This window comes from Ylistrum balloti, unplaced genomic scaffold, assembly GCF_031769215.1.
Source record: "Ylistrum balloti isolate Yb309-2 unplaced genomic scaffold, AGI_CSIRO_Ybal_v1 Utg369730, whole genome shotgun sequence".
NCBI classification, from domain to species: domain Eukaryota; kingdom Metazoa; phylum Mollusca; class Bivalvia; order Pectinida; family Pectinidae; genus Ylistrum; species Ylistrum balloti.
Genome location: NW_026781945.1, coordinates 2668043 through 2683103, shown reverse-complemented (window position 1 = coordinate 2683103; position 15061 = coordinate 2668043). Strand labels below are relative to the sequence as shown.

The window sequence follows — 15061 nt, the reverse complement described above, 5'->3', positions numbered from 1 at the left end:
CGCACCCCCACCCCCCCAACCCCACTTCGACAAAAAAATGCACGAAACTAAACGTGATTGTGTTTAGAAATACAAAACAAATGAAACCATTTTCAAACTAACAACATCCTAGATCCGTGCCTGATTTTCACATTCTAGATATAGGAGCATTCTATAGAATGTTTTGTAGAACAGATATAGGAGGGTTTGGTAGGCCAGCTACTGAAACGTTTTATAGAGCAAATGTGGGAAGGCTTGATAGAACAGTTGTAGGAAGTTTTATTTTAATCAGAAGTATAAAAGTTTTGTATCCTAAATGGAGAATTACTAGATCAGAAACATTTTATAGGTCAGATATAGGAACTTTAAAGAGCAGATAAAGGAAGCTTTCATAGAACTGTTGTGGTAACAGTTTTACATACAAAATATAAGAACATTTCATAGATAGTAATGTTCTATTTAAGTATAATGTGTTATAGAGAAAATATAACTATGTTTTATGCAGTTGTATTTAATACAGTAGATACCAAGCATTTAATAGGCCATCGGTAGGAAAAGTTCCAAAACCGATATACACATGTCTAATTCCTTGTATCAAATAAAGGATTATTGTAAAGACCAGTCACAGGACTATTTTATAAAGCAGATTTAGAAAGGTTAGATAAAACACCCGTTGGACCTTTTTATAGAACAGATATGGGAAGGTTAGATAAAACACCTGCAGGAACGGTTTATAGAACAGATAGAGGAAGGTTAGATAAAACACCTGTAGGAACGTTTTATAGAACAGATATGGGAAGGTTAGATAAAACACCTGTAGGAATGTTTTATAGAACAGATACAGGAAGGTTAGATAAAACACCTGTAGGAACGTTTTATAGAAATGATACAGGAAGGTTAGATAAAACACCTGTAGGAATGTTTTATAGAACAGATACAGGAAGGTTAGGTAAAACACCTGTAGGAACGTTTTATAGAACAGATACAGGAAGGTTAGGTAAAACACCTGTTGGAACGTTTTTATAGAACAGTTGTAGGTACAAGTATTCTTTTGACCCATATATAAAACACAGTAAGACTTGATATGACAAGGTGTAATTTTTATTATATTATACAAATGATATAAAAACAGGATTTTCACCAGTCAGTCAACAATTAGGTACATGGTAAAACAACACACTACATACACATCTGGACAAATGTTGGTTTTACTATCAATCAATCTACATGCACATATGAGTTGTATGACTAATTCCGTATCGAAATAAATACATGCCACAAAACGTTTATCTTGGTATACCAAAATACAAAACTTTACAGTTTTATCATACTACTGCACATCTTAACATTGAAACATTTTAGAGTATAATTTTTTCAGGTTTCCTGCTATGCATCATGTAACAGAATAAAATAGCAACAAACTTGTGCGCTTTATCCAATTAACACTCCAACAAAAACATAGATAAATGTCTGGCCCCAGTGGTTAAAACCTGGTTAGAGTTAACAGATGGGTTTGAAAATAATACCTCATAAAGTTTTCAGGAACTGGGGCCTGACATTTAAATCAGAAGTTGAAACTTTATGTATACTATATTAAATTTTCAGTGTAAATTAATTTCAACATTTACATATTTCATTCTTCTAGCTGTAAAATCATGCTTGACAATCTACATCCTAAACCAACAGTGTATTGTTCTTATCAAACCTGATATTAAAAATAAAGTTTGATGTTTATCAAAACCCACACACACTAGTTATTGACATCTGTTTACAGTTTTTCACAATAATAGATTTTGAAATATTTGTTGTTTGGTGGTCAGAATACTTTCGAATTTTAAAATATGTCAGTATACTGTATAGTTCTATAACAAATCACAGGCACTAAATTTTGCACATTTAAACATTGGTATCCATGTATGTACCCATATGACATACATTGCCTGAGATCTCTATTTCCATTAACATTTTGCTGGGTCTCTAATTTTGTGTCAATTACAATAACCAAAAAATACAGCGAAATTGACTCCCCCTTCCAATACTATCAATTATACAGCACACTACCTATGTAATACTATCAAAATGGTTGTCTATTCAAGAATAAAATTAAAACTAGAACTATATATCTAACTACATGCAGTACTACCATAATAAATCACTATCGCAGTCCTACAGTTTCTTTTAAGAATTATCTCCCTTAGGTTACAACATAAAACCAGCCAAATACATCACATACAAGTAGAATTAGACATGCATCTAGAATCTAAATTAGAGATCAAGATGGGGGGTTCGGTTGTGGTTGAGGAGAAGGAGGAGGACTGGGATAGAGGGGTAGGAGATTAGGGTTAATCAAATGATTTTATAAGATAGGGACCAGTTTAGAGGATAATTTAAATGGTTGAGTATAAAACTAGAATAGTATAAACACATGCGAACTACAGGAAATACTTTCATAGGACTAACACGGTCAGTAATTGAAAAACTAGACAGGTTTTGTAAAATTTAATAACAAATAATCTCCCTTTGAAGAAAATGAAGTTAAACAGAAACTGGAGACTATATTTAGACTATAAGTATGATCATTTGAATAAACTTTATCCACAGACCACATACCTCGCATGTAAGAATAAAACTCCTATGGCCTATCATAACACCAGCTGATAGCAGCTGTACAATAATGTCACATCAGTTCTACAGGTGATTACTGTGTTTATTGTCTATCAATACCATATCGTATCCTCCTAGTTCCCCCTCTCAAGCTACGTCTAGAAGTAATATGGAAAGTACAGGACAAACCACAAAGAACTATGTCACATCAAAACACCTGACAAACTTCGGTCAAAAGACAGATGGACATAGTTATACTAACCAAACCTCTTCACCTCACCCACATGTAAATTTGCAGTGGTGCTGATCAAAATAAAATTATTATTCATATCAAGGTGTATACATTATCAATTGATGATCTGTCACTTTTCATCCAATGAAATACACTTTTGAAATCAGTACGAATTTGCTTCACACAATGAGTGCCAAACATATACATACATAATTAGAAGAATTTACATCATTCAACAGAAGTACTGTACTAAACATGGTGATGAAAATAGGCATGATTTGTGTATGAAAATACCACTCGAGAAGAAAAACTTATTATAAATAAACCTCCATTAGGATTTCATATCTCATACAAATCATGATATTGCATAAAGGCAATTTAGTTTGTCTTAACCTCAGAGACGGAATGAAAAAATAGTTACATAATAATACAAAGTACTGCCATTTTATTTGAACTTTGACTTAGATCTATTTCTAGCTATACTGCAGGTGATAATGTTTGGGAGTTGATGGTTCTTCTATCATTTAATCTACATATAGTTTAGTACCAAATATTACAAGAAGAAATTGCCAATATTTTAACAACTGAAAAGATGATCACATATCATGATAATTACAAATTTCATTCATTTTGATGATTACACTGCAACCTTCATCAGACGAATGACCAATGTGGTGTGTATTTACACAGAGGTATGCAGTATACAAGTCGGTAATGAACAGGATTCTCTATGTTATTATAACCCTATGTACACTAAGCTGGAAATTCATGTAACAAAATGTAAAAACACATCAAATTAGTTATCTTCCAGACATACATCTGGTTGTAACAAAGTACTTTCCATTGAATGTTGATTTAGCGAACTGGTTGTGATGTAAGAAAATACTGTACATAAAAACTAAGTACAATAATTTTAATATGAAATGTAGAATCATATATTCTTATGAGGTTAATTTCATGGTTAAAAAAAACCCACCTTAATTGTTGACACTCGAGTTCATGGATAAACATAGATGTATGAAGATATTTATATTAATGTTCAAGGACTGAGAGTATACACAAAGTCATTGAAAATAAATACCTCACAAACACGGATTATTTTACAGTACATTTTTTGTCATTATGATTGAAATATATCTCAATTAAGTTTAAACTAGATTACTGGAGGATTTCATAGCAACAATGACTTTTTATCTCATGCTATATTTAATCCCTATATAAATGTCCATTGTACTTTATTACAAACAAATCACCAATGGTATGAACTATGTTTGTTATATTCCAGGAAGTGACAGTGGACAGTATATTAGTGTGGGGCATAGTCCATCCAGCAACAAATTAATCAAGCACAGAGATTCTTCAGGTAGCACTTTATCACCATCTTTCAATTTTTTCAAATTCTTCCTCGTATGTTAACACAGATCATCCAAGATTTGCGTAATACTGATAATGACATGTTTCATGTTAATTTGACCTCTACACGACACACTGGACAGCTTGCATTTCCCTGTCAAAAAAAAGATAAGTAACATTTAATGATAATTACAACAGCAGTTAAAAAATATTTCATAAATGTTACATAAGGCAATGACTACAAATATACTAAATCTAATGTTTAAAAAGTATTCCAATTCTTAAATTCTAAAAGTTAGTTACATTATATCTATACACATTCAATATTTGGACGCGTGGGTTACCAGCACTGTTGATGTTTATAATTCTCTCTTTTATTTTGTCACCTTCAGTCTCATTTCAATAGGAAACAACATATGCCCATCCATATATATGAGTGATTGACACTTATCTCACAAAAGAGATATTATAACAAGTTCACAGGGAAGAGAAATCCATCATAATATTGAACAGATATGAATCATTTTTAAATTAGAGAAAAAAACTACAAAAAATATAAAAATTGAGTATGATTGTACACTTTCAACATACAAAATGTTGAAAATTAAATATCTATTTTAATCTGAGGTCTAAACATATCAACAGAATATCAAATTATATTACTTACTTTGATCCACTTGTCAATGCACTGAGCATGAAACTCGTGGAAGCATGGAAGCATTTTAAGTCGGTCGTTCTGGTCATACTCGCACATACAAATGAGGCAGTCTTCTGACTCCTGCTTTTCACTGTTTGCCTGATATGTACGTATTGGAAGCCTGGAGCTCTGTGCTTCAGTCAAACCTTTGTTCTTTACATCACCCAACATCTCAGCCAGACTTAATAGATCCTGTACAAAAACAGTATAGTTTCTTGAAGAAAACTGAACCAATAAGTTGAAATATTGTTGTAATTACAAATGAAGACTTGGATTGTAAATCTCTTCTTTATCTTGCAATCTCAGCTGGATATACATGTTTAGGTAATAGACCAGAGAATAAAACTTGTATTTGGAGATACACTGTATTTGTGAAAACTGCATCCGCTTATGATGAGATGAAATACCAGGTTTATGAACTTTATCCAAATTAATGCAGCTACCAAACTTCGATCAGAGGGCATGTACAGAATATATGATATCTCACCTCATAATCATTTCCATCTACTGAACTGCCTACATCAAATCCACGTGGGGCAGCATTCCGCCTCTGTCCTCTCCGTCTAGACCGTGAATGTCGTGCCACAGGCTACAATGTAAACATTTGATTGTTTAACATAAATACACCTAACAACACAAAGAGGCCAATGGGTCTTAATGAACATCAAACTATAGACAAATTTGTAAACTTTAGCAGTGAAGGCAACAAAAATAACACTCTACAATCTAGTTTCTCATAAAATTTCATTTTAATCTAACTTGATAAGAAGTTTAAAATTTGCTTTTCAAAATGGTGGTCATGGCAGCCATATTGGATTTAGGAAAGACCTGAAAAATAACAACAAATGGTCAGACCCATCTCCGGATCATGTTAAGCAGGTTACAGCCAAATTCCACAAGTGGAACTAAGAAATTTGAAACATGAGGAAAGCCTGATTGTACAATTATGTGAATAAATGGCCAAAACAGATGCCATATTGAATGAGTTGAACTGAATTGAATTAAGAACAACACTTTGTCACCTTATTTTCTTCATCTTCCCCACCAATTTTTAGCTCAATGGCACCAATAGAACTTGAGAACAAGTTTAAAACAAGTTTTTCAAGATGGCTGCCATGGCAGTCATATTGGATTTTGGACCAGCAGTGTCAGGACCATGTCAGGCAAGTTAGAGCTGAATAACTCTAATGAAACTTAAGAAGAATTTTAAAGTGTGTTTTACATTCGGTGGCTGAATACCTGGCATACAATGACAGACAAATAGAGAATATTTAATAGTTTCTTCAGTAATAACAAATATATTTCACAAGAGTGCCTAATATCTACCAGGTAAGTATCTTTCACCAGCGTGCAGCAAGTGAAAAATACCAAAAAAATAGACAAACAAGTGAAATATTTGTTATTACTGGAGACACTTTTAAATACCCTCTATCCATAACATTTTCACAAACAATATAGCCAAATTACTGACACATTTAGATAAAAAAGACCAAGCTGACTAGGATATTTGTGACCACTACTCACTCATAACTTTGCAGTATATGACAAAATGTAGCCATAAAAATATGTAAACAAAAAACAGATTGCAATTTTCATTCATTTTCATATTCACATAAAAAATGTTATTTATTCATGTTTCTAACAGTGTTCAAAGAGAGTTTAACTTGTGACAAGTTAGCATGTGGCTGATGATATGGCAGTAGCTCCGCTTTCAAGATGTTCAGTTATGAATTAATTGGGTTTTATCTCTGATAAGGTAACTTGCGTTGCATTGCTTGCTCATGGTTTCTCATGGAATTGAAGGTCATGTTACTAGTAAACAACCCCTCTGTGTTTCTTGTTTTGTGTTGTTAATTTTTTGTATTGGGTTTTAAGATTTGTCAATTTTATTAGAGGAAATATGTATTCTCCTTTTACTGGTGTAAGTCTGCAGAAGTATTATTTTTTCACTGTTTTTCTCTTTGGGTCATATGACTTTAAAACAGAAAGAGATATAAAAAACCACCAACCTAGTGACAGATTATTGCATAACCAATGAATATGAAGAATTCCTTGCTGACACCAATAATATATATATGTATAGTTATTACACAATTTTTTTTACTTATCATACAGGAAGTCAATACAACATGGATATAATCACACACATGACAAAGTACTTACAGGACTCATTACAGAGTTACCTCCCTCTAACATAGACAACAGGCTGTGGTTGAGATGAGCTGTAACACCAAACCAATTCATATTAAGAAACATAGCTAGAAAAACTCACATAGCTGCATAGAATCACAATAAAAACTTTATCATCAGACAGTATGGACTTATGGTTTTATCAGGTTATGAACACAGAAAGGTCTTTCAAGACAACAAAGAACATGCTGTACTCTAAATGATTGATATAAGTACTAAGTAGCTCTGTGTTCCAAACTTTATAACAAAAGGGTTAACTGTAAGGTTAAAAGTACTCTAACCATCTATACATATACATGCATATGAGAAAAGTTAATTGTAAGGTTAAAGGGTTCTCCATATATGAGGAAGGTTAAAGGTTAATGTTGAACTATTATCATTACTAGTGTACATCTAAGCTTCAATTCCAAGTTTTAAAATATCAACAGCCAAGCAATACTATCATTCTCTAATGTTTGATATCAAGTCTATAAAGTAAAAATAAAAATCACCAATGTCATCCAGAAAATGCTGGCCTGTTTGTGTTCGGACACCGTTACGTGTCATTGGTCGACCTTGCGGGGAATGCTGAAATAAAATAGACACATTAGAGAGCTGATGTTATTTATTCATTAACCTATGAAACTGAGACTCTAAAAGGAATGGTGTGATGCCAACAATCAACTCAAAGGTAAAATTGAAATAACAATCACATACTTTGTTACAATGATATACTAATATCTCCTACAGGGAGACTTACAGTGACCTAAAATATTCATGTTTTAATAACATACATTGTAGGATATATAGCATACAAACCTGAAGTAAATGCTCCTCAGGTTCATCAAGGTCATGAAGTAGTGCCTCCACCTCATCTAGATCTGTAACAAATAGACTTACATATAATTCACTCTCAAAAGGTGTTCATAGTCATCCAGAGTGTGTTGCTACCTAGTGTGTGATGTCATCTACCATAAGATGTCACCCAATTTGTGCTATCACCTAGTGTCATATTACCAAGTGTGTGAAGTTATCTTGTGTGTGATGTCATCAAGTGCATGATGTCATCTAGTGTGTGATGTCACTGAGTGTGTGACGTCATTGAGTCTGTGAAGTCACGTAGTGTGTGATGTCACCTAGTGTGTTAAGTCATCCAGAGTTTGATGTCATGGAGTGTGTGAAGTCACCTAGTGTGTGATGTCATTGAGTCTGTGAAGTCATGTAGTGTGTGATGTCACCTAGTGTGTTAAGTCATCCAGTATTTGATGTCATGGAGTGTGTGATGTCATTGAGTCTGTGAAGTCACGTAGTGTGTGATGTCACCTAGTTTGTTAAGTCATCCAGTATTTGATGTCATGGAGTGTGTGATGTCATTGAGTCTGTGAAGTCACGTAGTGTGTGATGTCACCTAGTGTGTTAAGTCATCCAGAGTTTGATGTCATGGAGTGTGTGAAGTCACCTAGTGTGTGATGTCATTGAGTCTGTGAAGTCACGTAGTGTGTGATGTCACCTAGTGTGTTAAGTCATCCAGTATTTGATGTCATGGAGTGTGTGATGTCATTGAGTCTGTGAAGTCACGTAGTGTGTGATGTCACCTAGTGTGTTAAGTCATCCAGTATTTGATGTCATGGAGTGTGTGATGTCATTGAGTATGTGAAGTCACATAGTGTATGATGTAACTGAGTGTGTTAAGTCATCTAGTGTGTGATGTCATTGAGTGTGTGAATTCACATAGTGTATGATGTAACTGAGTGTGTTAAGTCATCTAGTGTGTGATGTCATTGAGTGTGTGAAGTCACATAGTGTGTGATGTCACTGAATGTGTGATGTCATCTAGTGTGTGAAGTCACTGAATGTGTGAAGTCACCAATTCCTATATTGATTCTGTACTTCACCTTCAACTTAAGTTTTGATACTATGTACTCGAGATATGATCAAGCCAAAATAATTTGACCTTCAAACTTCCTAATTTGAAGTTTAATGAATAAATTAACCCCTGACCATGCTTTTAGTACATGTTCTAGTAATCTGAGCTTTATACTTCATAATTTGAAGTTTAATGAATATATTAACCCCTGACCTTGCTTTTAGTATATGTTCTAGTTTAAGAACTAAACCATTAGCTACACCTTAACACCAACCTTCATTTTATTTTATTCTGCACATAACTTGACATATTCTTTATAACTACACCTTGACATTTGACAACTTGTATCAAATAAATAACAAAGACATACTGCTTTTATCAAGAATCTAACACAGTTATATTTAATATTTCAAGTTATGATCTGATAGCTTTTACCAAGTACTTACACATTCACACATATTTTTATCATTTAAATGCGACAATGTTCCACTAAAGAAAATACCTACCAGGATAACGAGATGTGGCCCGTCCCCTCTGTGCAGTGGCCCAACGTCCCTGCCCTACAGCCATAGGACCCCTGTTGTAGGCAACTGGGGTTGGCGATGCCATGTCATGGTGAGGGAAAACCCCTGCTCCAAACACTGGGGGCTGGTTCTCAAGATTCTGAAGAGACAGGGCAAACTCCATGTCCATCTGCTCCTGTAGAAAACATTAAATATGTGATTAGGGAATATGTCACCTATCAGAGGGTCTACAACAGTATGGTCTGGTAATCAGTATAGAAATATCACCATTCTTTATACCCTTACTTTGAACTTGGATGACTTTATCTAAGACATCCATTCTCTCTTACTCTAATACAATATATATATATATATATAAACATATATATAAAAACCTTTTACGAACCTCAACTCTTATGAAGCTAATATGCCAATGATTTAATCTGGTTGACCTGTCAACTGCATACCTGTAATTTTTTGGCTAACTCTTCATCGCCTTCTACCTGATCAATTTGACTTTGACAAGGTGTACTCTCTTCCACATTATCACATATAATTGGTTGTCCAGGACATCCATCCTGCTGCCTTAAGACAGGTGTACATCCCTGGTCCTTTCTTGGACTTGGATTAGCTAGAAAGTCATGACCCACAGATTAAAATCACATTAAGGCTGAGGTGAATACAGTTCCTACATGTTTGATAGCATAATTGTAATTGTTAGTGTTCAGTATACAAGTAATTATAAGCAGCTAATAACAAGACTGTTGCTGTTATGAACCAAAGATCCTTTTAAAACTGAGAAACAAAATGGATAGCAATTGCAAAACCATGACATCAGCTCATCTAGCCCTAAATTGGCCAAGTACATTAAGCTAATAACATTTAAGACCAAATCTGAAAACATCAGTTCACAGTGTGAAATCTCTGGATACATAAACACGAAATGAAATTTCTTACTTCTTTTGTTTTTATGTGACCTCCCCTCTGTTGTATGTTGAATTGATCTGGACCTTTCTGTGGCCATTTTTCTTGAATGTGACCTTGACTCCTCTCTCACAGTTGGAGACCAATCTGATTCTGCCATTCTAGAAAAGCCATCATCAAACCAGTCCGACATTTTTTCACTTTGATCACTTTTCACTGATTTTGTATTTAAATGTTTTGTTTTATTTCCATCCAATTTTTCCTGTTTTCTATGTGCTCCCAAACTTTGGCTTTCAACTTGATGACCTTGAGGATTATGATTGCTTGACCTTGAAGAAGTAATGTCATGTAAAGATGATACGTGTGTTAAGTGAGGTTTTGTGTGCGTTGTAAATGTGTGATTAGCACATCTCTTTGCCTCGTCTCTGTGTCTGTGAAAGTGACCCTGACCTTTGGTAGGCGAGACATGTGGGACTGCAGACAATGTGTCGTCAGTCTGTGGTTCACAACTACAATCAATCATTTCTTTCAGTGTCTGTGAACTAATGGGATCAAATTCACTATCCTCACTGTCTGAGGAATCTGAAGGCCATGTGTCATACACTGGGTACAATGATTTGGAATGAACTCTGCTATCTAGTCGAGCACGTTTACTTCTGGCCGGGGATGACGAGGCCTCACACTTTCTTCTTCCAGCATTAGAGGCAGCCTCTCTGTTATGGTGTGTTTCTGGGTCCTTCTTTTGATCTATAGATAGTTTGAGACTGGGTTTAACATAGTGACGATGATTTACTCTTGCACAATTTCTATCTACATGGTGGCATGACTCAGTATGAGAGGACAGGTCATGGTGATTCTTATGAAGTCCTGAAGAGCTTGAGGTATGGGATGGTTTTCTAGCACTCTGTTCTGTAGTCTGATTAGGGTGTTTTGATTCATTTCTAAATTTATCTTGTTTTTTTTCCATCATTTCTTGTAAAGCTGTTTTAAAATGGATGCCATGGGACGGAACATATGGGCTGATTTTTACCTTTCCTGGACTTAATGCAACCTTCGTTTTAGCATCCAAAAATTTGCTTCGCATACTAGGCACAATTTTAGTAGATTCTGAACTTGCATTGTTACTGTTCTCTTCAAATTGATTTTGTTTCCATGGTGATGAATGTTTCTCTGGTGTTAACACTGGTGCCCTAGGCAGTCTTGACTTGCTAGGTAAGTTGCTCTCTGCCCTTTGACATTTGGTTGACCATTTAAATTTTGAGTTAGTAGGCTCCTGTCTGTCATCACTGGTCTCTTTATGTCCATCAGTGGTGAATTGTTTCCCTTGCGTTGGTTTTCCTCTTTTCCCAACAAACCTTGAAAATACTGGGCTGAAAAATGATAATGATATTTGTGTACCTTTTGGTAGTGTGTTCAGTATATATGTAGGAGCAGGGAACACTCTGGGGCAAGATTAAGGAATTTTTACCATTTTTGTTTTTCAGAAAATCTGTAAGAAATTCTTAACATGTGCTATTATAGAGAAAAAGAAGTCTATGGGCCAAAGCTGTCACGTGACATCAACTGCAAAGAGCTGAACTCTATAAGACTCACCAAATCACTTCCATTGTTGAACTCTCTGAGATTATATTAATAGAAGGCTGTATACCAAGTCTTATCAAAATATGAGACTGTTTACTCAAATTATTGTGTTCACAAATTCACAAATGTATGTAACATATAATTCTTATAGGTATGCACCTGATCTAGCTGGACTCCCATCAGCCATTAGTTATTTCATATCAACTATAGAACAGTCAAACAATTTCTTTAAATAAAATGTTTACCTTGGAGTATCTGGTATAATTATTACACTATCATTTCCATTTGATGTTCCTTGCATCTCCTCTGCAGACTTCGATGTATGAGTTGCCTCACTTGATTTCTGACAGAGACCAGAGGATGTTAATCTCTTTGCTCCATCATAATCTTCCCCCTTTTTTCCATCTTTGATTTTTTGTTGGATCCTCTGAAAAAGGTTGCCATTTGGATCCATGTCTGAAATTCCAAGATAAAAAACTTAAGGAAATAAAAGGTTATGATAGGCGTATATTAAATATTCTACATCTAGATGTCTCAGTTGTAAAAACCTTACCTTGATCATTTAAAATCTTTCAGCCTTGGAAAAATGAGAAACAACTGTAAAGTGCAAGCTTACTGCAATAGCTAAGCATGAGTGTGATGAAACTTTTAAAAACATAAACAGATTTGGATAATTGTATGGTTTCCTCATGTCAGGTAACAAATTCTATGTTAACTGGTTGTAACTTAACTGATATTAATACACAGTCTCAGTAAATAATGTTTTCTTACAATAACAAAACAATTCTAATCCCCCCCAACCCCCATTTAGTCTTGGAAAAATAAGAAACATCTGCAATGATAATCTTGTGTGATACTCTCTCAAATGGACTCCACAAATAAGGACAAAGGGCTATGCTACCTGCAGGAAAACTAGTTGTTGTGCCCTATAAAGCAGGAAACAAACAATAACAAGAGACCCACAGGGCCTGTATTGCTTACCTGATTTACCTGAAATTGGTCTATCTTAAATAAGGGAAAAGTATGTAAAACATTTTATTTTACTGTAGTAGATTTGACACTCCTCTACAATGGGGTTAGATGTTTGTACATAACTAAGTTTTCAGTTCCAACATAAAAAAACATTTTATTTCCCTGTAGTAGATTTGACACTCCTCTACAATGGGGTTAGATGTTTGTACTATATTTTCCCAACATAAAAAAACATTTTATTTCCCTGTAGTAGATTTGACACTCCTCTACAATGGGGTTAGATGTTTGACTAAATCCACTGATTCATACATATCACTATTGATCTGTTTTTCCACTGTTCATACAACACTGGCATATCTCACACTAAATTGGGACAGAATCCAGGCATTCCTATATAAGAACATGATAGAATTTAAAGAAATTTCTAGTTTTCCCTATTGGGCCCTGCCCATCTGGCACCAGGTGGCCGAGATACATTGCTTCAAAAAAACTGATTTTCCTTCACCCAACCATGCTTCAAACCAAATTTGGACAATATCCTATGATTCCTTTAAGAACAAGATAGACTCTAAAGAATTATTCTATAACAGATTTTCCCTTTTGGGCCCCATCCCTCTGGTCCCAGGGGGCCCCAAGACCAATCATTTATATAAAACTGCTTTGCCTTCAACAAAGCATGCTTCATACAAAATCTGGATAATATTCTGTGATTCCTATAGAACAAGATAGATTTTAAAGCATTTTTTAGATTTTCCCTATTTAGCCCCACCTCTCAGGCCCTGGCGAGGGCCAGACCCACCAATTACATTAAATTCCTCTTTCCCCAAGAATGCTTCAGACTAAATTTGATAAAAATCTGCCCAGTCATTCATGAATAGTTCCAATATATAGTAAAAGATGGCAGATGCCCTAAAAACACAAGATTACTTTAGTATAATGTCTTTGGTGCAGTTTGTATTTTCTTGCTTCAAATGCAATGTCTATTCTTTTGTCAAACTGATAGTCAGTGACAAATCTCAATAATATATGATTTCATTATGTATTTGAGGCTGATAAGTTCTAGATTCAATATACCGCTTGGCTAGAAATAACTTCCCTTTAGCTTGAATGCTTGAATATCAAACTTAGTCTGAGGTACAAAAGTACTGGGTGCTGGAGAAAAATCCATTTCTCCCTGTGAAAATCAAACATCATGAAATAAAGAACCAGCTGAATCAGATCACTTACCACATACAAAATTCAAATAATCGGGGTTGTTGTTGGGGAGTGGGGGTTATGAGAAGAAATTACTGACTGTACTGTATAACCTTGTGTCTCTTATGGTGTTAATTCATTTTATCATATTATATCTTGTCGCTTGAAACACAAAAAGGATACATCTATGTAATGTATAAATTGTGTTGGTGCATTTATATAATATGATAAAAGGATAAGACATATTTTGTGTGTATTCTTACTGCCATGTGTCCATGTCATCAGTATGAATAAGACAGTGTATACGCACTTGTTTACAACGGTTCTGATTACACTGCATGTTGTACAGGAGTGCCATACCTGCTATACAGTCCCTTAAATTCTGATCGATCACCTTGTATAAACATTCCGGGTATACTCCCATGCTATATCTATATGCTTTGCGTGCTTCTATTTTAATTAATATACCACTTCAATTATAATTTTATAAATATTTATTTATTCTTCAAGAGATTCTAACTTCATACTCTGTGACTTTTGTGATCATGACCCAGTAACCCCAGACAGGGGTGTTACAACAATGTCTTGTGTTTCTGATGCTCTCCGTGTTATATTGAGCATAGATGAAGAAGGTGATGAATATATAATGATACTATAATTTCCTGCATTCGATTAAAGTTCTTGTATGTACTTACCTTGGCCCTAATCTGGAAAAATTAATCATCAATCCTTCTTGATCGAACACTTGCCGCCATTGCTACTTGACCTTTCACCTTTCATAATAATGATCATGATCAGAAAGATGTTTGGAACGAATACTTGCCATGGTGTATTTCGGAATGCGTTCGTTTGACGCCGATACGTAGATAAACAAATGGCTTGAAATCGAAAGCAATAAATAGCGTATGGGTGAATAAAAAAGGTAACATTTGTTTTGATTTGACAACAGTTGTAAGTTGTAGAGCTTAAGTTCACTCGTTCTGTTT

At 34.6% G+C, this 15061-nt stretch overlaps 1 protein-coding gene across 1 annotated transcript; it reads right to left on the bottom strand.

The window, feature by feature from the left end:
* Positions 1–1062: 1062 nt before the first annotated feature.
* Positions 1063–14847, bottom strand: LOC132565640 (uncharacterized). Its single transcript, XM_060230334.1, has 11 exons — positions 14771–14847; positions 12155–12365; positions 10362–11698; positions 9872–10035; positions 9408–9600; positions 7854–7915; positions 7547–7622; positions 7029–7087; positions 5353–5454; positions 4836–5057; positions 1063–4322 (listed from the first exon to the last, which is right to left on the bottom strand). Exons 2-11 carry the CDS (start codon positions 12361–12363, stop codon positions 4275–4277), a joined length of 2472 nt encoding a protein of 823 aa, XP_060086317.1. The 5' UTR covers positions 12364–12365; positions 14771–14847; the 3' UTR covers positions 1063–4274.
* Positions 14848–15061: the final 214 nt, after the last annotated feature.